The following is a 23,456-nucleotide window of genomic DNA, read 5'->3' as shown; positions in this document are numbered from 1 at the left end:
ATCTAGATGTTGGAACAAAAGATTCACAGATTTTTTAAAGAAGTATGGTTTTATACAATGTCAAGCTGATAGCTGTATTTATGTAGGCATCTTTAAGCAAGTCAAAGTTATATTAATACTGTATGTTGATGATGCGCTGATTGTATCTGAGAGTAAATTAATTATAAAAGAAATAATTGACTGTTTAAAACAAGAATTTAAAATTAAAGAATTAAATTTAACATATTTTGTGGGCATGGAAATCAAAAGATTAAATGATTGTATATGTATTTGTCAAAGTGATTACATCAGACAGGTTATTCAGAAGTTTTCTATGTGTAATGCAAATGCAGTAAGTACTCCTGCAGATGTAAATGTTGTCATTTCAAAGAATGAAGATGAAAGTACATCAAATTTTCCATACAGAGAAGCTATAGGCTCATTGTTGTTTTTGTGCTCTGTTTCCAGGCCTGATATATGTTTTGCAGTAAATGTATTGAGCAGATATGTGAATAATCCCAGTCAGCAGCATGTAAATGCTATTAAACGTGTAATAAGGTACTTAATTGATACTAAAGATTATTTTATTAAGTATGGAGAAAGCAATGATCTCATCGGGTATTCAGATTCCGACTTTGCTAGTGATGTAGATACGAGAAAGTCTACTACAGGTTATATTTTCCAAATGAATGGTGGACCAATCACTTGGTGTAGTCAAAAACAAAAGACCATTGCTCTCTCTACCACTGAGGCAGAATTTGTAGCTGCTTGTGAATCGGCTAAGGAAATATTGTGGTTAAAACAATTATTGTCAGAGTTAGGTGAAAACTATAATTGTATTACACTGTGTGTTGATAACCAGAGTGCCATCAAACTGATTAACAATCCTTCTTATCACAAGAGAACTAAACACATAGATGTAAAATATAATTTCATTAGGGAAAAGGTAGAGTTAGGTTTAATTAAGGTTGAGTATGTACCAAGTAATGAACAATTAGCAGACATTTTAACTAAACCTCTGCCTGCTCAAGTTTTTGCTTATCTGAGAAGTCATATATTGTACCATTGTTAGTTTTAAGCAAATATTTAAAATTGTTAGTAGTCAGAAAGTGAGATGTTGTTATTGTAAGTTGATAAACTTTTAGTGGGAGTATTAAAAAAGTAAAAGTTTATAGTTCGAATTCTTGTCACTAGGTGGCAGCACTATCTATGCAAACTCCTCCTTCACTGTGTGTTCTGCCGTAAACGTGTGCTTTATGTTAAATAAACGAAATAACAGAAATCTCAAGTTTTTATTCAAGAATCCCATAAAACCTTAATAATGACATGAGAACAAAAAAGTTATGACATGGGAACAAAAAATTTATGTCATGAGAACAAAAAGTTATGACATGAGAAAAAAAAGTTATGACACTAGAACAAAAAAGTTATGAATTTTCGGTAATACATATTAGAAAAATAAATATATTTCAATAACGTTTAAGTTTTGGGCAATTATGAAAATACTCCTACTAATTAGGTCATGGCCTCCTCTATCACCGAAAAAAAATTGTCCATGTACCGAACACCCTGTATATTCAGAAGCATGCTGATGCCCTAATTCTGGTTTCTTATGACAGTTAATTTAGTTTATATTTTTAGATAGCCGCACTCATGAACAGACTGAACGTTTGCAAGGCCAAAGAAACGAAGAATTGGCAGTACTATTCGGTGAGTCATCTATCTATAACAATAATTTGTAAGTAACTGTATAGAAGGTGAACTTTATACATACATACTTACATACATACATACATGCTCACGACTGTAATCCCTAGTCACCCGTATTTCGCTGTACATTTTTGTACTCACGAAATACTAGTCAAACCGTAGGAGGAATTTATATAAGCCTAAACAAATAAACACACCTAACGCTACGCTGTCACAAGGGATTTTAAAAGTGATGCGACTATGAGTGTTGAATTTCGGGGAGATTTAACGTTGGCAAGGATATTTAACTCGTAGAATGCCGTGTGACAGATCTGTTCCAAGAGCACTTCATCAAATTAAATTATTCTACCCTGTACAATAATTCCCTCCTTCCCCCCCAGAGGGCGCAGCGCGCGTTCGGCGGCGGCGGCGACGGCTGGTCCGCGCCGCGCACCAAGCTGCTGCTGGAGCTGTACGAGCTCACCAGCCGGACCCTCGACGAGAGCGGCCCGAGGTTCTGGAGAACACTGGCCGAGAGAATGGCCGAGGTAACGTTGGTAGACCAGCTGTGTTTGACTGTTAAAAGTGAACAAAATAAGAGTAAGGTTACTAGATAGTGGATGAATCGGCTGTCCTAAATCCTAAGGATCTGGACGAGAGACTTGCCGAGGTAACATTGTTTACACCAGTGTGTTTACGCGATCCAATGCTGGGTTTGTATAAAAGTACCCTCGGTGATGACCACACAAACCGAGCATTGGATCGCGTTCTAGCAAACCCGAGGCATGCCTCGCCGAGGCGTGTGACAGGTGGGTTGTGTCAACCTGGATTTGCATATAGAAAATTTAGTTAAGGCATGCCGCGATGCCGCCTCGTCTCTCGTGCAATATGCGGACCGCCATGCCCGCGAGACGATTTAACCGGCGTCTTTTATACTATTCGAGCTTTTAATATTGCTATCTTTATTATTGTGCTCATGTATTATACACATTATAAATAAGTAATAAATGTATTATAAATGTTGCATCCCCAGCGGGTCCCGGACGCGGGACTGTCGGCGGCGAAGTGCGAGGCCAAGATGCAGTCGCTGCTCATCAAGTACAAGTCGCTGGCGATGCGGAAACACGACCACAACTGGGTCTTCTTCCCCGTGAGTAATCATTATAGTAATGTCCTCCTAAACGAATTTGGACTACGGCCGCTAATCTCCTTGATATTATTTGCTCAAATGTGTGCGTAGTGCACAGGAGCTTTGTCTGTTCCATCACTCACATAACCGGCCCCTAATATATTGTGACTAAATAAATAGAGTTTGTTATTAGTGGCTGGATGAGGAAGACATGTTGTGTTGTAGTGGATCTTGAAAATGGCCATAAGACGGATGACTGGGGAGAGGTAGGCGCAGGATAATAGGTGATCGTCTTCTATCTCCTAATCAAACTTGGAACCATAATTTATGTTGTTGTTAATGTCAAAGATGCAAGCTTAAGTTCTCTCGCATGCAAAGTACACACAAACCCAACGTATATACGAATATATATAAACTAACATCAAACCCTCCCCCCAGCAAATGGACAAGATCTTCGGCACAAAATCCACCCCATGGCCGAACCGCACCCTCCAGCTGCTACTGGCGATGTACCAGGCCAACATACACCGACTAGAGGCGGGCGAGGCGCCGGCGCGCGTGTGGGCCGCCGTCTCACAGAGCATCAACAATGTGAGTCACATACAGGGTGTTGCACCAACATACACCGGCTGGAGGCGGGCGAGGCGCCGGCGCGCGTGTGGGCCGCCGTCTCACAGAGCATCAACAATGTGAGTCACATACAGGGTGTTGCACCAACATACACCGACTAGAGGCGGGCGAGGCGCCGGCGCGCGTGTGGGCCGCCGTCTCACAGAGCATCAACAATGTGAGTCACATACAGGGTGTTGCACCAACATACACCGGCTGGAGGCGGGCGAGGCGCCGGCGCGCGTGTGGGCCGCCGTCTCACAGAGCATCAACAATGTGAGTCACATACAGGGTGTTGCACCAACATACACCGACTAGAGGCGGGCGAGGCGCCGGCGCGCGTGTGGGCCGCCGTCTCACAGAGCATCAACAATGTGAGTCACATACAGGGTGTTGCACCAACATACACCGGCTGGAGGCGGGCGAGGCGCCGGCGCGCGTGTGGGCCGCCGTCTCACAGAGCATCAACAATGTGAGTCACATACAGGGTGTTGCACCAACATACACCGGCTGGAGGCGGGCGAGGCGCCGGCGCGCGTGTGGGCCGCCGTCTCACAGAGCATCAACAATGTGAGTCACATACAGGGTGTTGCACCATTTATGCCATAAATAAATAAATACTTAAATACTTTTTCAGGCAATACACCAAGAAGACATCGTGACGCCGAAGTCTTGCAGCCAGAAGATGTCGGAGCTGAAGCAGAAGTACAACAAGCTGATGCGAGACGACGAGGCGGCCAAGGCGTGGCCGCTGTTCAGAGTGAGTTGTTATTATTGACGCATTATTTAATTAGAAATAAGAGACATTTAAATGCACCTGACCTGGTTTCACGGCATCTTTATTGATGTAGATAAACTCTTTTAAAGTACGTTCCACCAATCACGTCGCCGTGTTTGTCGCAAATTGCCTTTTATTTACGTGGATAACTGTGCCGTGCGGATTGGAAGGTTAACTTTGTCAGACATAAAACATGTATCAATAAAAAGCAAAAAAATATGGTTACCTTTAGGCATTTAGTTCCATATGCTATCAGCACCCAAGCCCACAATAATCGTCGACTGCTGGTGGTTATAATCTTCAACCAAAGAGCGTCATAACATTCTGTCGTTGACCTGCCTTCTCCCAACTACGTATCTTACACGCATTTATATTTAAAATTTATTTTATTACTAAACAAACTCCCCATTCCACAGCGCATGTCCGAACTATTCTCCACGTACCTCTGGTCGAAGGCCAACGTGGACCTTTTACTAGACGTCTACGAGCGGCACAAACACCGCTTCGACCTCGTCCACGACCAAGCCGCCGTGTGGGACGCCATTAGCGACGAGTTCAACGACGAGAGCCACTCGAGTGCCGTGATTGGTCAGCAGTGCCAGACGGAGATGCATGTGTTGAAGGCGCGGTATCGGGCGCTGTTGAAGAATGATGTGAAGAATAGTAGCTGGCCGTTCTTTGAGGTTAGTTTTTTGTTGTTGTGACTAAGTTTCTGTAATCCTTTTGTGTCATTTTTAGCGTGTAATTTGTACATACGAGAGCGGTAGGCTAAGATTACATAATATCTCTATTGGGCACGATCTCTTAAGCTTTATCCATATGCATACGATGAGAGCCACTCGAGTGCCGTGATTAGACAGCAGTGCCAGACGGAAATGCATGTGTTGAAGGCGCGGTATCGGGCGCTGTTGAAGAACGATGTGAAGAATAGTATTGGCCGTTCTTTGAGATTAGTTTTTTGTTGTTGTGACTAAATTATGCATTCTGTGTCTTCTGTTTCCCAGAGCGGTAGATAGATACGGATCTCCTTTGGGCACGATCTTGATAATTCCTTTTTTATTGATTCTTCCATATTTATACAGTCATCTTGCATCAGGCACATAATATGTTACTGCTACCTCTAACTTGGGCCCTTTCAGGACTTATCTGAACCCACAAACACTAAATATAACACTACAGCTTAGCATATCGATGATAAAGTCTAATTAATTTATCTTGTGTTTGTCACTAAAACAAGTAATGAACATTTTGTACCCCTATACTATAAAATATACGGAAATGAAAATTCACATTGACACATTTGACAGAAAATGCACCGAATATTCGGCGAGGACGCGGACAGCCCGGCGGCGGCGCGCGGCAGGGACGCCTCCAAGAGCTTGCTCATTCCTCTCGACCTCAACTTTGAAGATGGTAACTTTACGATTCTTAGTCTTAATCAGTTTGTTTTTATTGGAAATACCGTATTGAACGAAAAAAATATTGTTGCATACATTTCGCATTTATGCCGTAGTTAGCATATTATTTTCATAATGTATGTATTATGTATGTAAGTACAGAACTCTTATGTAAGTTTATCCTCACCCAATGGAGTCAATCCTTTACTCGAGCGGTGGTAGCTCAGTCGGGTGAGGGCCCGCTTCTCAATCAAGAGATGCGGGTTCGAATCCCGGCGCTGACATGTACCAATGAGTTCTTTTAACTTAAGTACAATGTATACCATCGCTCTTACGGTGAAGGAAAACATCGTGAGGAAACCTGCATATCTAGATCTAGCACATCTAGATTTATGTGAACCCACCAACCCGCAGTGGACCAGCGTGGTGGGAAATGGTCCAAGCTTAGGAAGGCAGTTTAGACCTTGGGGATATGCACAAAGTTTCCACTCGAGAGAGCCAGGTGCAGGTACTTACACCCCCACAGAGAATAGAATAGAATAGAATCCTTTACTCTCTATCTAGCTATTCCCGCGAGCTTCGAATCGCCTTAAAAAGTTTTCCCGTGGGAAATCCACGTTAAAAAGTATCCTATGTTCTTTCTCAGGGTCTAGACTATCTGTATACCAAATTTCATTCACATCCGTTCAGTAGTTTTGGCGTGAAAGAGTAACAGACAGACAGACACAGTTACTTTCGCATTTATAATATTAAAAGTTAGGAATAAGTTAGGATTAGGATAGCTAGAATTCTTGTAAAAGCTGTCCATTCAGGATTGCCCACAAAGAAACCAATTCCGCTATCCTTTAAAAGTGTTGCATTTCTCAAGCCTCGTTCCGTATCCTTCCCAGACATGGAAGAGTACACCTGGACGGAAGAATCAACCGACCTGATGCTGCAGCTGTACCAGAAGCACCGGCACTGGTTCGGCAACAAGCCGCGCAGCGAGGTGTGGGCCGCCATCGACAGGGAACTAACTGAACATGATCCGACGTACACGTGAGTACACTAGCAATACAGGGTGTTGTAAAAAGGGTATACTAAGCCGAAAGAGGGTGACTCAGAGGGTCATTCTGAACAACTTTTGTTCTACGAGTTTTGGAAATTCGCTTAGTATACCGTTTTTGCAACACCCTGTAGAGACAACTGACCCCATGCTGCAGAAGCACCGGCACTGGTTCGGCAACAAGCCGCGCAGCGCGGTGTGGGCCGCCATCGACAGGGAACTAACGGAACACGACCCCACGTATACGTGAGTACAGTCGGCAATAGAGATAAGTGTCCACCTATAGCAGAAACGGTTCATAAAACTAGACGGAGGAAGATAAGATAGTATTTTTTTGTGCACAAAACTTAACTTTGTCTTTACATTCATTATAAACGACTAAATATGAGCGGCACCCAAATTATGCAAGTTCTGTTTACTGCCTACATACTACATGCAAAATTCAAGATATTTTGGCCAATTCTAGACGCTTCAGTGATAGTACTGAAACCAAAATAAACCTTATTGACAGTGTTTACAAAACTGTATTTTTTTCATAATATATTTTTTTATAAAGATATTTTCTTCGTTTCTTAATTTTGCAGTAATAAGAAGAAGGGCTACGGCGGGTGGTTCCGCTACCTGGACATCATGACCAAGTACATGGACATCAAGGAGCGCCGCAGCGACGAGAAGGACTGGCCTTACTATGAAGTACTATATTATACATTTCTAATAACATAACTAAATAGTTGTATGTGTAGATCATGTGTTAATCCAGGTCGTCAGCTGCCTGAATTCCAAATTTCATCAATATCCGATTTGTAGTTAAACCCCCTTAGGTCGTTTGTCCACCGCACGCCCTCAATGTTCTTATGTTCTCATGACGCGACGTTGACGTCGTGCGGTGAACAAACGACCTTATTCATAGAAAAGTTATAGGACGTTTTAGCTATTGTTTTGTGCCTCTCTGTCAGAAAACAGACAAAACAGTAAAGTTCAATAGCTAAAACGTTCTATAACTTTTCTATCAGTAATGGGGTTACAGTACGTGTTTGTAATATAAGTGTGATGTGAAATTAAAAAAAAAATACACATGGTCTTTCAGCGAGTAAAAACTATTTCCCTTCCACTGTCCACAGCGCATGGAGTCTATATTCAGCAGCCGCGGTCGCTCGGGCTCCGTGCCCAGCGACGTGTCGGAGGTCGCCAGCGACCGCTCCGAGGCCGTCGGCGACCTGCTGCAGGCCGCCCGCGGGCGCAAGCGACTAGTCGGTATGTACGGTCAGCTGCATAAGTTCTTATACACTTCTGTACCTTGTCAAACTGAGGAACCGTCAATGCTTCAATGTATGGATAGGCGGTTTGTTAGATTGACAAGGTTCAAAAGTGTATAGCTACTTATATAGCTGCAGTCACACACTACACACAAAGTAATAGAAGAACGGAGAGTAGTTTGTAAAAAACATTAGGTACCCTCCTCCTTCGGCAGTCGGGTAAAAATTGGTGTTCATCAGATTTTTAAAAATATTTATACGATGAATAAATTCATTTGATGTTGACTTTAATCTAATACTAAATGCTAATTTCCAAGACTTGTAAAACAAAAGTTGAAGCACAACTAAATAGAACATACATAATATAGCATTCTTTCCCATACAGTTCTCCCATATTAATAATGCGCATGCAAATCTTCGCAAACTGTCGTATTCCCGGAAACACCCGAATCAGTGCCTTAAACAAAGCACTTGCATTTTGATCCTTGTTCGAAAGAAATAGTAGTCAATATCATGTGACACATAATCGAAAACAATTTGGGCGGTCGGTGGCTGTCACCGATCAGTCAAGGGTCTCAAGGTCAAGATCAATATTACTTATGTGGAATTATAAAGAGCTGCAATTACACATCGTTCTTGTTATTTATTTCAAATGTGAATTTAATTTCAACTTTAATTATTTTTGACAATGCCATATTATGAGGCACTTTTAAGAATAAAATATGCGTCACATTGATAGACTTCACTTTGCCAATAAAGCCACACCCAAAAGACCAAGTTTGTAATTGTAATATTATTGTGAATGATCAGCGCTGTAAATACTTTTGAACTGAGATTTGAATGTAGATAAACATTTTTATTAATGTGAAATAATCAGTGCTGTAAATACTTTTGAACTGAGATTTTTTTTTTTTATATAAACCTGTGTTTGAAATCCATTTCTCCTTATAATATAAACCTTGTGTTATTCAAACCTTCTTTCATCCATCTTTACATCAGCTTCAGTAAGACACTTGAAAAGTACCTACTGTAACATTTTCGAAGTAAATTTTAATATTATGGAATATTATGAATTATCGAATCAAATGTCGTTACTAATAAATCAATTATCTCTTTTAGCACCAATTACATAATTCTACTAAAATTTCATGAAGAAAATGCACTTAACCACTCTAAATACATAATAGTTTTCTAACGCTCGGGAATACGACCGTTGCCGAACAATGACGAAGATTTCTATGTGCATTATCAATTTTGGGGAACTGTACTTGGGAAAGGATGGCCTAGCTAACTATGTGTCTAATCAATCTGCGCAATAAATAAAGTGATTGATACTTTTCAGATGCACCAGACATTAATTCAGATCACCTGCCAGACCTCAGTATAGACGAACCCACCTCCACTAAGAAAAACAAAACAGGTTCGTAGTAGTACGTACAGATTCAATAAAAAGTTTATTCAATTCACAATCTGAATATAACCTATAAAAGTTATGCAAATAGTTATTTACATATACATGCAATAGAGAGAGAAAGAGAGAGAGGTTTTATAACTGTAATAGCCCAAATAGCAATACTTACACATACTAAAAGCCTATTGTCATGTACCCTCCAGGATACATAACTACAAATGTTATTGAAACTTTCAGGTAAAACTAACAACACGTCGTTGAACCACGCAGACACGCCGCTCAGCTGTGGGAAGAAACAGAAACCAGGTTAATACTTACTTTTAAAAGTTACTTTGAATAGCGACGAAGGGACTTACTTTTATATTATACAGGGTGTTGCAAAAAGTGTATACTAAGCCGAGACCAGCATGTGCAGCATGTTATATCCAAGCCCGAAACTACTGAGTATACCCTTTTTGCAACACCTTACCTTACCTTTAGTACAGGTGCAATAAATGCAAAAATACTTATTCTAAACTGTCTTTGTATTAAAGTATGTACGAGTGTAATAACTGCAACCCCACTTAATCCAGAACCGCTACCAACCTCGGAAGACTTCACGCTAACCCTGCTCGAGTCCTACGACAAGCACCGGCGGCGCGGCGCGCTGGGCTGGCGCACGGTCCTCGCCATCCTACGCAACAAGTTCCCTCAAGCGACCCAAGTGACCCAGGCGAGGTGTGAAGAGAGGCTAGCGGAGGTCAAAGATGCGTATATGCGGATGAAGATTCGCGGCCCCAAGAGTATACATGACTTGAAGCTGCCGGCTAGGGTTTTTGAGGTAATTACTAGTTTTAGAGGCTGAAATGGTAGTTAAGCGCTTACGCGTATGTAGGACTGGTGAGTCTAGGCATAGACACAGATAGGTAGCTGGTAGTGGCTGGTTGAGGAAAGCCAGGGACATAGTGCGGTGCCCCTTGAGAGAGGCATATGTCCAGCAGTGTAAAATTAGAAGCTGATGATGAACTGCTTTTGCTTCGAGAGTAAAGTGTGGACAGTACCGTGCTCGCCATCCTACGCAACAAGTTCCCGCTCGCCACGCAAGTCACCCAGGCGAGGTGTGAAGAGAGGCTCGCGGAGGTGAAGGACGCGTATATGCGGATGAAGATTCGCGGCCCCAAGAGCATACATGACTTGAAGCTGCCGGCTAAGGTCTTTGAGGTAATTACTAAGTTTTACTGGCTGAAATGGTAGTTAACCGGTCAAGCGTATGTAAGACCGTTGAGTCCAGGCAATAGACAGGTAACTGGTAGTGGCTGGTGGAGGAAAGCCAGGGACAGAGTGTGTTGCTCCTTGGGAGAGGCCTATTTCCAGCAGTGAAGTTATTTCGGGAGTAAAGTGTCGGCAGTATACGCACCGTGCTCGCGATCCTCTCTCGCCACGCAAGTCACCCAGGCGAGGTGTGAAGAGAGGCTCGCCGAGGTGAAAGACGCGTATATGCGGATGAAGATTCGCGGCCCCAAGAGTATACATGACTTGAATCTGCCGGCTAAGGTTTTTGAGGTTAAAGGGATTGTGGTGGTAGTATTTAAAGTGGGAAGAAAACTATCGGATTCTTTTTAAAACTTCTGATTTAGGATGCCCTTAACATGCTCATATGCACTAACAGTAAAGGAAAACTAGAAAAACAATTACCTAACGATAAATAAACATTGAGGTCATTCCGTTTGATAGTCACGCATGTAAGTAAGTAAGTAGGTACCTTTACAAGAAATCGTTATCGACTCATAGCAATCCATACTTTGTTCATAGAAAAGCTGCTTGTTTATTAAAAGCAATAACTATAATATTTTCTATATCCCAGAAAATGGAGGAGCTAAACATCAAAAAGGAAGCCCCAGAAGCCGAAACAGAAGAGAACGGCGACGTCGCGGCCGACGACGACGTCAACCACAGCGACGAAGTGTCCGTCGCGCTACTACGAGAGATGAAGCGAAAGAACGACATCAACGAGAAACGACTGGAGGTGTCGCAAAGAATGATGGAAATGAAGAAGAGACAACACGAAGAGAAAATAGAAATGCTCAAGAAAATACACGAAGCCCTGTCCACGGCTATTGGGCACGAGAATAAGGAACTGATAGATTCACTCGAGAGGACGCTAGAGGATATACATGCGTCGTAGGGTTTCAAAGTGATATGTCTAAAGTTAGCGATCATGCAGAGATTAGGTATGAAAATATTAAGAAAATGCACAGAAGGTGTCTGTTATTTTTACAATAAAGTAGTTTTAAGTTTTTTATAAGCTATGTTTTATTTTATCTAAACCTATTTATACAAGATTCGACATTCATCGCTCCTTCTAATTAGATTATACCTTGACTATACGAATGTGAAATACGAATGTCATGAATTTGAAAGTGACAGTACGAGGTTGTTGTGATATGGTGTGAGTAGTACACCCACCACGGTACGTCCACGACGCCAGCAGGCGGCTGCATTATGGATTTGATCATATCCATAGATTTGTATAAAAGACTTGTACACGAACACAGACTAAATAAAGATACTACGTATTAGAACAACATTATTCTGAGCTTCAGGAGCAACGCTTGACAGAACGGCAGTGCTACCAACGTAAATACAACAAAATCAGCTGACTTCTGTCAAAGATTTCGCTCAAATACAGCTTCTTGTCTTGTCTGCGATTTAGTAAACAAAGTTTATTTGAACAACTGGAACAGTGCAGTCTTAAATACTCCAATACATATTCTCACAGCCAAGATGAGTAACGACTTGGACTACATGTTCAGGCCGATAGTTCTGGTGACGGGGTTTGGTCCGTTCGCGAACCACCCGGTGAACGCGAGCTGGGAGGCGGTCCGGCGGATGGACAAGGATGAGATCGAGAGGAAACACAACGTGGAATTTGTGCCCATGGAAATATCCGTCACTTACGACAATGTGGACGAGTACGTGCCAGCGCTGTGGGAGACATATGAACCACAGGTAAAGGAAATAAAATATGCTATTCTGAACTTGTTAATCAATCAAACTTGAATGAACAACTTTAAAAAACTGATAATTAAACCTTCTAGCTCATGATCCACGTCGGAGTATCGAGTGTGGCCACATGCATAACCCTCGAGAAGCAGGCTCATCGTAAAGGCTACAAGAGGACAGACTACTGTGACCAGCTCCCGGAGAACCACACCTGCCCCGCCGAGGGAGCCATCAGGATGCACACCAGGCTGGATGTGGAACGGATCTGCGAGGAGTTCAATGACGGAGACGTGATGAACACTAGTGCTGTCACATCATTGGATGCTGGAAGGTAAGCTAAACCCAAATATAAGTCATACATCTAGCCAGAATATATAGCAATTTAAAGGAACAATAGTCTATGTGTGTACATAACATAATCATTATCATACTTTTGTAGTATGCAGCATCAACCAGACATTTATGATATGCATGACATTCTTATTTGTTATCTATAATATTTGCAGTCTCATAACAAATCTGTTTTATTATCTATTGTTTGTTACAGATACCTTTGTGAATACATATACTACACCTCCTTAACACACGACAATACAAGGACTCTCTTTGTCCATGTACCAGACATGGCCATATACCCCTCTGACGTCACAGCCAAGGCACTGGAGAAGATCATAGAGCTTTGTCTAGATCAAATCAGAGGAAAGGACAATATCAAAGACCTATCAGACAAGTTGGATGACGCTTGTGTGTGTGCTGATAATAATGTTGATAAGGAGAGATCATTGCAGAACTCCAGTGATTGACTTTAAGATATTGTAGAGTTCAATGCATTTTTACCACATGATGTTGAGCAAATAGAGTATGTGATAAGGATAAGCTGATAGGAGGCGTAGCTTTACTAAAACATGGAAATCATAAAAAGCAAGGGTTCTATGTACTTTATATAGTGTTTAGTCCTTCCTGGGATGTCAAGAAACGAGAATTGCCTGGCAATGATGGAACTTTGAAAATGATTATAGCTTACTTATCTATTTTGCTTGTACTAGCCGAGACATTAGTGCCTTGATTCACGTACATAGCAAATTTTCCAGTTTTTACCTTTTGAGTAGCCTAACTTCAAGACATTTCCAAAAACGCCATTGTAAGATTTTATAGTAGTATACATACCTGCATACTATTATAGACTATATACCAATGTATAGTGTGGTAGGTACCTAGCATAGAATAACAAGTACAGTAGTACTCGTTATTCTATGGTGCCTAGTGATATTCTAATACCACATATTAATGATTATGTGCATGTTCTATCTAAGTACCTTTCATTAAGTAAGATATCTTACAGAAATTTTACTAACTGTCGTCATATACTAATATCAATGTGTTACGTGTTTTAATTGTAAATTATTCAATATAAAAATTGTTATCATAAACAGGATCTTATGTATTATTTATCCACTATTTCCCTATTAATTTACATTAACTCATAAAAAATAACCAGCACAGGATTCATAATGAAATATGTTCCCACAATTCTTCACAGCCAAATCTAACTCAGTCCTCAGGATTCTCAGGACTAAAGGAAAAAGAAAACACAAAACTAGACGTTCAGGTCATTTATTTATAGTCTAATCCTCGTCGTCGTCCGCAGCAGCGCCGCCGCCCTGTCCCTTGCGCAGGTTCTTCCTCTTGACGCGGCCCGCGCGGCCGCCGCCGAACGGAGACTTCAGCGAGAAGTCGATGTGCTTGCCGGAGTCCAGGCGCACGATGAACGACGGGATGTTCACCACTTGCTTGCGGACGCTGCGGGGAGAGGGGTTAAGTTAGAGGGTGTAGGGAGTGTTGGGATGTTGTGAAAGTTCAAGTCTAGAATTAATCCTTCATGGGTATGATGACATATGCAAGTTATTCAATTATCTGGTTCACAACCACATAAAAATAGTTGTGGTAACTAGCATGCATTGGTTGGTACAATGCTTCATTCTTTTGAAATCTCAGTAGGGAGATATTTATCATCTGCTGGAGCAATGAAAGGAGGAATAAGGCAATACATTACCTGCATATCAGCTCAAAAGAGCATACAACATTTCAAGACATTGAACCCAACAGAGTTGGAGATCAAGTGGTCTTTATAGAACAACATTCAAGCAGCTCGGAGCATCGCCACTCCGGGAATCACCTGCATTGAAGTTGCAACATTATAACAACATATAGGTACAATGAGATTGCTGATGGTTAGATTAGTACATTCTTCAATAGGAACAATGATTATGACATATAGAAAGTGACAAGTCTTACCGGATGTGTCTTTGTCTGATGAGGATGCGGGCGTGGTGGATGGACTTGGCGAGACCAGCCTTGAACACCTGGGTCTGGAGACGACGCTCCAAGAAGTCCTCAATCTTCAGACCGAGCACGTAATCGAGCTTCATCTGCTTCTCGTCCAACACTCCAATCCTGACCAGACGACGGAGGAGCGCATTTCCTGGAAATTTACATATAAAAAATTAATATAACAGTTTAAGTGAACGGCAGGCATGTTTAATTTTGAATTGGTAAATCAGGATAGTTAAAAGTTATCAACATGCTGTATTCTCTGACAAGAGGTGCTAATGTTTCATCATAGTAAACAAAATAATACCACATGCTTAGCACATGTGGTATTATTTACAACATGATTGAACCTATAAGGGTATTTTCTCACCTTCGAACAATCTCTTGGGGTCCTTCTCTTCCAGGGTGAGCAGCTCACGAGCAGCCTTACGGATGCGGGCCAGCGTGTACTTGACGCGCCACACTTCACGCTTGTTCCTCAGACCATACTCTCCGATGATCTTCAACTCCTGGTCGAGACGCGCCTTCTCGAAGGGACGGCGCGGGGTCACATAGGTCTTGGAGAAGACCGACGGCACACGGTTGTTAACCATGATGGCGAGCTGGAATAGCGATTTAATACATAAAGAATGGGTAATGAAGAGCCTATTTTACAGTTGATGGGTGTTAAAGGGGGGGGTTTGTTGCCACAAACCGTTGCAACCGTAAACACCTGGATGTTGGTGTTAGTGGGAACAACCAGAGTTACATCCAAGATACATACGCTTGGGAATCAATGCTTGTGGCGGTTCTCTAGCCTTCATTTAAACAACTGCAGAACGGTGAGTCTACATTGTTGGGAGTGGATAAAGGCTGCCGTTTGGTTCGGCTACGATTAGATATAGATGTAAGCCACACAATCACAAATTGAGGTTATGTTTGTAAATCCATTCACATCACAAAAATCTTTAAACGAAATACCTAAAAATATGTCACTGTTGAACTTCATAAACGTATAGGAGATATATTTCACTTATATTTTATTTCTAAATCTATTAAAATCACAAATATTCACCTCGTTTCACTAAACGACTCGCCGTAGAAAAGAACTAATCAAAAAGAGATCTGTCAATGTCAAACAAGAAGCAGGAAAGCCAAATTATTCTGTGGCAATTCTTGTATTGCCAGATTTAAAATATTTTAAAAGTGCAAATGGCCTACTCTGACTCTACGATTTTGAAATGGGAATAAATTCGTAAGGCACTGCGCCTCTCCTTCTCGGTAAAGAAATATGCTGTTTGTGTGCAATAAAGAGTATTTTATCTTATGCTTAAGCGAGCGTACACTACCAGCTAAATTAAGTTAGTTCGCACATCCGAGTCCGCGTTGTTCCATGGTTCGCATAGTTGAGCCAGTCAAGCACAGTAGGATATAACGAGTCCGCTTAGCGACTATCAACATCCGTTAGATGATGTGTATTTTTCTATTGTGATCACTTACATATCTCAGGGCCATTCAGAAATAAAATACAACTTTAATCTAGCTCACACTACAGTCGATCTTATTCATGTGCGTCTAACGAATCCAAAATTTATGAATATACTTACTTAGGTCTGCTTATACACATAAAACTCCATATATAATTTCATACATTGTAATATTTACATATATTAATAATATAATTCTCTAAAATTTCTTGTACTTCAAGAAACTGCGGTATTTCTTCGGATTCAATCCGTACGCCTTTAACCTCTCATCTGACAGTTTACTCAAAGGATTGTCCTGTTTGTCAGATTTTCCTTTGTTTTTGTTGATCGCCTTATTTTTCATTTTATGTTTGTTATTCTTGTTAGCTCCACCATTTTGTTGGGCCACTTGGTTTTGTTTATTTGTCTTTTTCTGTTTTGCTGGTTTTGTTTCGTTTTCAGACTGATTGGAGTCTAATTTTCTTTTCAAACTGTTAGCTTTGCCTTGGTTAGGAGGCTGGCTGACTTTGTTGGTAGTTAGTGCATTTGCAGGTTTAACATTACCATTTAGTTTGTTTTTGTTGTTTTCACTTGGCTTGCTCGGAGTTTTAACATTTTGATTTTGCTTAGCTTTATCTTTCTCAAACTGTGGTTTAGGAGGTCGTTTATTTTCATTTTGACTTGAGCCACTATTTAGAGACTTTTCAACTAAATTGGTTTGGTTAGGCTTCTTCTTTTTCTTTCTACGTTTCTTCTTTCCTTCGGCACTTTCGTTCAGTTTACTATCATTGTTTAGTGACTCTGTTGGTAATGATTCATTTTTACCATTGCTAGTATGTACAGGCACTTCATTAACTTGACTAGTATTAGTTGCATTACTGTTATTTGCATTCTTTTTGTTCTTCTTCTTTTTCTTTTTCTTACCAACTACGTCGGATTTTATACTCTCATTGAGTTCTTTACTTTCTTCCATAGTGTCATCACCATTTGCAACATTCTCTTCGGCATTTGTTTGATCATCAGTATTGACGTTGGCTTTGTTTTTCTTTTTGTTGATTACAACTGGCACTACCACTTCTGGTTCTCTGTTGACAAATTGATTGTATAATTAAATTCACACAAGGGAATATCTAGAATCGTTTTATTATATTATTCACACGCTTGCCATTGAAGAATACAAAATTGTTGAATCAGGTTACACAACTACACAGTACACAATGCCAACCAAGATTCAAGGTGTTAGTGAATAATATTGAGACTTTGTGATCTTATTTTATTTTATTGACTTCTATACTCTAAATGCTACTTACTCAGGCAGATCCTTGAACAAGCTAGGCAGCAACGTCCTCTTCAGCTTGGGGTCAGCGGCGCGCTGGCTGTACGTCTTCACCTCGCTCTTCTCCACGTTCTCGGGGCGGTACTTGACGGTCTTCTTCAGCGACGCCCAGCGGTTCAGCTCCTTGTCGTCTGCTAACAGGATCTGGAAGACGGGAGAGAGGATAGAAAGTGTTTTTCGTCTTCTTTCATGGTGTCTAATATGACTGCAGCTGGACTAGCGTTTGTCACCGTGGTGAGGTTGTGAGATATTGATATTGGATACTTGTAAACTACAAGTACGAGAAATGTACGCACAGAACAGCTAGCTAATAAAAGAAATAGAATGATCAATCTGGAGTAGGTAATTAAAAATTTAAAATTTGAAAATGGCGGCCATTACATAAATGGCAGTAGGGAGGCCTACGATGTCGATCCTCTATTTTCAAATTGGTTCCTTATTCACAGGCACTAAACCAGCAGCAGTAGCGACTGTGCTATATCCCTAATAATAATAAACATATCAAACTATACTCACCTCCTCAATACTAAGCCCGAAGTCATTCGGCACCACCTCCCTGTACTTGAACCTGGTGGGCAACTCCCCTGCTATGACATCCTCACAGTCCATCTTATAATACTCCTCCATGTACTCCGCATAGGTCTTGTCAGCGGCTGACGGCACGAACTTGGGCTTGTCAGTGGCTGCCTCGAGCAGCGCGGCGAGCTTGGTCTTCTTCTTGCGGTTGCGTCGCTTCTTGCCGAGGGTCTCTTGTATTTCTTCGAGGAGGGTGGTTCGGTTCTTTTTGGGGTCGTAGTCTGCGTCCATCTGTGGGGTTAGAGGGTTTAGGGTTAGGACTGAGGATGAAGGGTGATTATTGAATGGGTAAAAGAGGAATGTTGTAGATTGCGATACTGTAGCTTAATTGTGAATGAAAACAGTTTTTTTTTCTAATGGGCAGGAAGATTTAAGATACAGAAAGTCTACAACACTTCGTTGAGAGAGGAATACACCCAGCGGTAGATAGTTATAAGTAATCATTATTTTTTATGAAGTCTTCGACATAGGTCTGTTGAAGCGCCAAAACTCTAGTCTGTGGACTTCTTCTACCAACTATATCCTACCTGCCTATGTAATAAGAATACAACTCACATTGAAGTCCTCATCCTCGCAGTGCGGCGCCTCCTCGGCTTGCGTCACAGCCTCGTGCTCCGGCTCGTACTCGTCCCAGTTCTCTGGCAAATCACATTCTCATGAAACCCATGAAGCATAATAGTTACAAAAGCGGTAACTTCGACGATTCATTGAATATCCGCACTGTTGTGAAATAGTCAAGGTTTAAAAAACAATGCAGTGTAATGACTATTCGCTCCAAAATTATACATACTTTACAATGAACACTCCGTAAAGTGTAAGTTTTAGCCTAAGGTTGTGTGTTTGAAGGTGGTTTGAAGAGTGAATCTTCCAGCACACAACCTATAAATTATCCACTGCGGGACATGGGCCTCCTCCAAGATTGGAAGGTTAATGTCATAAGCATAATAGTGTTTGTGTGTTGTAAAACTCAATAAATGTTGTTTATTTTTATTTTTATTTTTGGGTTGGATATAACCACACACCGCAAACATTCATTATCCAATTTCGCCTCACCTATCTCGAGCTCCTCGTCCAGATCAGGGAACGTGGGCTTCTCCTCGTCCGCGTGTCCGTAGTACTGCTCGTCGAACAGCGCGCGCATGCGGCGGTCGTGCGCCTCGGGGTCGAAGTCGCCCTCGATGTCCGAGTCCTGGGGAAAATGGAGGGGAAAATTGGTATAGTAGATCAATAGTTATCTTAAGCAAGTATAGGTTAGTTTCTGTTAAGAGTAAAGCGCCGCATGAGACGATTTGAGACGCTATGCCGAGCTAACGGCCCGCGTTAAATACGGTACTACATTGGGGCACATCTTTAGTTCTATATTAGAGGCATACCATTTAGAAGCTGCATGGTAAACAAAACGTGAAATGTGAAACTGAAATTTTTAAAACAATGGAAATAGAGATATAATTGTATGTATACTCATTTTATAACATAAACAACAATCTATTAATATGGATTGACGGTGGCTTTGAAACACACCTACAACACTAAACACAGCTTTATTTCTTACCTTAAAAGCCAGTTCATCGTTCCCAGTGACCTCCTTAATTCTCGCGATCTTTTCCTGTATCTCCTTCAGTTTCAGCGCCTTCATTCTCGCAATTTCCTCCATCTTCCTCGCCTTTTCCTCTTCCTTCCTCGTCTTCACTTCAACTCGCTTCTTGGATCGCTTGTCGTCTTTCGGACGGATGTAGTTCATGGTACGGGGGTAGCGTTTCAGCTGGGGAATGGTAAGTTTGTATTAAGAGGTGTGGATGTAAAATGTGTAGAAATGGAATCGAAAATCGAATTAAATTTGAGTAACTCTGAATAACGGCCTCACTTCAGTTTTTGGATATGGATTATAATTATCTAAGGGTGGAATTTTATCAGCGAATATCACGAGACAGTAGCCAATATACTTTCATTATAATATGTATTAATACAGGGTGTCCACTCAGAAGGCTCCGAAAAATTCCCTGACTTTTCCCTGACTTTCCCTGACCATTTCAGAAATTTTCCATGACCGGAGATCAAAATAAACAAAAGCTTGATTTGAAAGTTTACCGTTCATTTGCTTCACAATTATTAAAAAAACTTCGACTGCGTAAAATATTTATACAGGGGGCTGTAAAAAGTGTATATCATGCCGAAAGAGACGAGAGTGACTCAGAGAGATCATTTAAAAAAATATAAAATTTAAAAAAAACGAGCAATTCCATACAAACTTTCAGTTCAGGTTTTACTATTTACAAAATGTGATTTTGCTTTGGAAAAAAGATATTTAATTTTGGAAACCCAAGCGGGATCCACTGTTTGTTATTATTGCAAAATACGTTAGGTAGTTAGAACTTTTTAAAGAACACTTATTGATGGTAGGATTAGTACAGAGTGCTTTAAAAGTAAGCCTCCTTATTTTTTTTTCAGAAAATGCGAGGTTGATAAAATAAACTTTTAAATTTTGTATATGAAACTTGTAATAGTGCCTAGTATAATAATCTTAGGGCCATCAAAACTGAAATAACTCAAATAAAGCGTGTTTAGCTTTATTAATTCAGTCCTTAATTTATTTAATTAAAACAACCGAAATCAAATGTTCTCGAATGGGCGCGAAGCTTTAAAAAAAACATTAGGTGCAACATGGAGGCACGTCTGCATGCGCTCCCGCTGCCGCTGCCGGCGCAAAGTATGAGAATTTATCGATGAAATGAGCGCCGATACAGCGCCTTTGCACCAACACGTTATATGGGGACTTCTTTCCTCTTTTTCATCACAAACTCCTAAAACTCTTAAAACAAAAGTTGTTCAGAATGGCAAGCCGAGTCACAATCTTTTGAAAGAAACTGAATTAAGGGGACATCATTTTACTATTTCACAAACTATAAACTGAGTCTGGAATCTGGCTAACGAGATTTTATTTTATGACTTATGTATTTTACGTTTAAAATAGAAAAAGAAAAATAATAACTATTAAAGGAAATAACTATAAAAAAATGCATTACTAGTCATCTTTCCCTGACTTTCCAGGTGGCCCATCAATTTCACTGACTTTCCATGACCACCTTGAGCTTCCCTGACTTTTCCCTGACTATCCCTGACTTTCCAGAAAGTGGACACCCTGATATATCACTAGTAAATAAAACAACGCGAAAAAAATATTATATGCTGTTCATTTTCGTCTTGATGGAATTGTCCTTTTATTTGGACAGCTGTTTTAGATGCCTTCTTACTGAGAAATTCACCTGTGTTTATTTGCAGTGTCTTATAAAAAATACAAATGTGTATGAATATACTCACATAGTCCTGATCAGGCTCCTCGAACCGGAAGTTGTAGGCCCTCTCGAAGCGTCCCTGCTCCTCCACGATCTCCTCGTCGGCCTCCAGATCTGCATCATCGCGCAGCTTGCCCGCCGCCTCGCCGACAGCCGAGGAGTTATCTCCCTCGTATCTGTTGGCGGTTGAGGGGTTAAGTGCCCACATGGCTTGGCTTGTGAGGGGCAATATTTTTGTGTATCTAGTGTGCACTCAGTTACAATATGGAAGCTGCGTTCAAAGGCTGTTGTAAGTTTATATTCGCTTTTAGAATAATAATAATAAAATTATTTATTCCAAGTAAGGTTATCACAGTGTGTGTGTGTGTTATGTTTATGTTACCGCGATTTTAGAATATCTTACTTTTAGCTCAGTATGTTAGTAAATAGCTATATTTTGAATTATTTTTATTTTTATTATATTTTATATGTTTTTAATTTATTACTTATGTCATGTTTGGGCTGTGTTACTGTACAGTTTACAAATATAAATAAACAAACCCCCTTACCTTTTATTCAATATGTAGTCTCTCAAGAACTTTTCCCCTTCATTGAGTGCAGGGTCCGCCCACAGTGCCCGCAGCGGTGCTAGCTCTGCTTCTACCTTCGAGTCCACCACCTCTGCTTCTCCCTTCAGGTATGCTCGGATCTTATCTTCCTGAGGAAGCAAGAGATATTTAATGAAATTAAAGAGTCAGATAGAAAAATATGACCCCTGGTTTTGAAGGTATGTTTTTTTTGGGAGCATTCTGAACATGGAGCCAGTCTTAAGTTACTATAATCAGTTGTTTGGTGTGTTGTATGGAAGGTAAGATTTGATTGTTTTTTTTTGTATTCAATAGACTCTTAAACTACTTTTTTAGTTTGCATTTCTGTTCAATGAAGTAACTCACCTTTTTACCCTCTCTCTGTGTCGGTGGTGCCTTCTTCTCGACTTTGAAGATTCCTCCATCATTGTTCTCATCATCATCATCATCACTGTCAGCAAATGCAGCTGCCAGACTGTTCACCTCTTTCTTAGGTTTTGACTTATTTTCTGGAAATATATTTTATAACATCATTGAATATAATATAATTTTTATATTATTATCTTTTTTATTTGAAAAATATATAGATAGTTTAGTATAAGTAGGTACTAAGTTACAATTAACATATAACTTTCTTTCAACAATAACTTATTGGACTATTGTAAATATAAAAATACCATTACTAAGATATTAATAGAAGAATGTATGTAGGTATATTTTACAGTTTTTTGTTTGAATAGTAAATACAGTCCTTTGCCCTCACATACCAGATTCAATAGTCACTGATGTTATGCAAATAAATTTTAAATGTAATGCAAAATAAATTAGAAAATTCATGAAAGAGGTGGTTCTTCCTATTTCACCCTATTTGTATGACTGTCAATACTCCTTCCTACTCCCACTCACACATATGTATGTAAACAGCATCATTGTTGAGGTGTTTCTTTATCTAGGCAATTAATAAACACTCTAACAAGACTAGAAATGCTAGCAGCCTGGTTCAAAAACAGAACCTAACCTACCAGCCTTTGCTTCCTCCAGCTTCCTATTCTCCTCTGCCTCCTCAAAGAACTTGAACTGTGGGTCGTAGATCCTGGGGTCCTTGGTCTTCAGTAGCGCCAGGGTCTTCAGGAACTGCTCCTCCATCTCCGGAGACATCTCCTGGGGCTCCTCATCCTCACTGTCGGATGAAACCTCCCCGTCTGAGTTTAAAGCCTTGTCACCATACTTTTGTTCCACTGAAAGTTGGGTAAAGTATGGAATTTAATTGTAGAAAAGGATAGAATAATAGGTTACGGTGTATGGTGTATGAAATAAGAGATTTGGGTAAATAAAGTGGAAATATCGAACTCACATTTGTGCAACTCCTCCTTCTGTCGCCAGGCGTCGTATCGTTTAGCGTACTCTCCTTTAGCATCAAAAGTAACATTTTCATCTTCAGAATCCTCATCAAATAGTTTATTTTGCGGCATTTTAATTTATTTTCAGGAATAAATTGAAGATAAACACATCGCACATGTGTTAAATTATTTGACAACTGCGTTTGCGTTTGGTTATCCGCAAATTCATATATTTCTTATCTCAAAGTGGTCATAGTTTTGATTACTTTTTGTTTCTTTTTTTACCATTTCGCA

General features: G+C 40.5%; 4 protein-coding genes across 6 annotated transcripts in view; 2 read left to right on the top strand and 2 right to left on the bottom strand.

Annotated features, from left to right (window-relative positions):
• The window catches only part of LOC105384034, a 37,065-nt gene extending 25,488 nt beyond the window's left edge, over positions 1-11,577 (top strand). For 2 of the 3 annotated variants that reach the window (XM_048627916.1, XM_048627914.1), the window contains exons 13-26: positions 1,621-1,689; positions 2,070-2,216; positions 2,702-2,818; positions 3,236-3,388; positions 4,044-4,166; positions 4,601-4,867; positions 5,492-5,597; positions 6,472-6,619; positions 7,211-7,319; positions 7,748-7,880; positions 9,225-9,302; positions 9,531-9,599; positions 9,866-10,113; positions 11,137-11,577. In XM_048627916.1, the coding sequence (XP_048483873.1) occupies positions 1,621-1,689; positions 2,070-2,216; positions 2,702-2,818; positions 3,236-3,388; positions 4,044-4,166; positions 4,601-4,867; positions 5,492-5,597; positions 6,472-6,619; positions 7,211-7,319; positions 7,748-7,880; positions 9,225-9,302; positions 9,531-9,599; positions 9,866-10,113; positions 11,137-11,457 (2,088 nt within the window). In that variant the 3' untranslated portion in view covers positions 11,458-11,577. Of the gene's footprint in view, positions 1-1,620; positions 1,690-2,069; positions 2,217-2,701; positions 2,819-3,235; positions 3,389-4,043; positions 4,167-4,600; positions 4,868-5,491; positions 5,598-6,471; positions 6,620-7,210; positions 7,320-7,747; positions 7,881-9,224; positions 9,303-9,530; positions 9,600-9,865; positions 10,114-10,754; positions 10,836-11,136 lie in introns of all 3 variants that reach the window. The other variant, XM_048627915.1, reaches the window with a different exon arrangement.
• Positions 11,578-11,950: 373 nt separating this feature from the next.
• Positions 11,951-13,710, top strand: LOC105384033 (pyroglutamyl-peptidase 1). Its single transcript, XM_011554185.3, has 3 exons — positions 11,951-12,281; positions 12,371-12,606; positions 12,823-13,710. Exons 1-3 carry the CDS (start codon positions 12,057-12,059, stop codon positions 13,076-13,078), a joined length of 717 nt encoding a protein of 238 aa, XP_011552487.3. The 5' UTR covers positions 11,951-12,056; the 3' UTR covers positions 13,079-13,710.
• A 163-nt stretch (positions 13,711-13,873) lies between these two features.
• Positions 13,874-15,687, bottom strand: LOC105384032 (40S ribosomal protein S9). The gene is given in 4 exon segments (NM_001309100.2): positions 13,874-14,075; positions 14,571-14,757; positions 14,977-15,208; positions 15,661-15,687. Coding segments are annotated over 3 exon segments (585 nt in total). The 5' UTR covers positions 15,200-15,208; positions 15,661-15,687; the 3' UTR covers positions 13,874-13,900.
• Positions 15,688-16,224: 537 nt separating this feature from the next.
• LOC105384031 (protein KRI1 homolog) lies at positions 16,225-23,356 on the bottom strand. The gene is made up of 11 exons (XM_048627923.1): positions 23,177-23,356; positions 22,845-23,060; positions 22,189-22,331; positions 21,805-21,953; positions 21,282-21,432; positions 19,516-19,725; positions 19,017-19,152; positions 18,519-18,601; positions 17,904-18,194; positions 17,362-17,531; positions 16,225-17,136 (listed from the first exon to the last, which is right to left on the bottom strand). Exons 1-11 carry the CDS (start codon positions 23,292-23,294, stop codon positions 16,272-16,274), a joined length of 2,532 nt encoding a protein of 843 aa, XP_048483880.1. The 5' UTR covers positions 23,295-23,356; the 3' UTR covers positions 16,225-16,271.
• Between the last annotated feature and the right edge of the window lie 100 nt (positions 23,357-23,456).

The sequence above is a fragment of the Plutella xylostella genome, chromosome 19 (genome assembly GCF_932276165.1).
Source record: "Plutella xylostella chromosome 19, ilPluXylo3.1, whole genome shotgun sequence".
Lineage (NCBI taxonomy): Eukaryota > Metazoa > Arthropoda > Insecta > Lepidoptera > Plutellidae > Plutella > Plutella xylostella.
This window is presented reverse-complemented; position numbering and strand designations above follow the sequence as displayed.

Bases quoted from the DNA above. Each gene is read 5' to 3' on its own strand.
- LOC105384031 (XM_048627923.1), bottom strand. From the start codon at position 23,294: ATGCCGCAAAATAAACTATTTGATGAGGATTCTGAAGATGAAAATGTT. The intron at 23,061-23,176 runs GTGAGTTCGATA...CCCAACTTTCAG, and splicing joins GAAGGAGGAGTTGCACAAAT to TGGAACAAAAGTATGGTGAC. The intron at 17,532-17,903 runs GTGAGTATAGTT...CCCGTCTTCCAG, and splicing joins TCGGGCTTAGTATTGAGGAG to ATCCTGTTAGCAGACGACAA.
- LOC105384033 (XM_011554185.3), top strand. From the start codon at position 12,057: ATGAGTAACGACTTGGACTACATGTTCAGGCCGATAGTTCTGGTGACG. The intron at 12,282-12,370 runs GTAAAGGAAATA...TAAACCTTCTAG, and splicing joins GGGAGACATATGAACCACAG to CTCATGATCCACGTCGGAGT. The intron at 12,607-12,822 runs GTAAGCTAAACC...TGTTTGTTACAG, and splicing joins ACATCATTGGATGCTGGAAG to ATACCTTTGTGAATACATAT.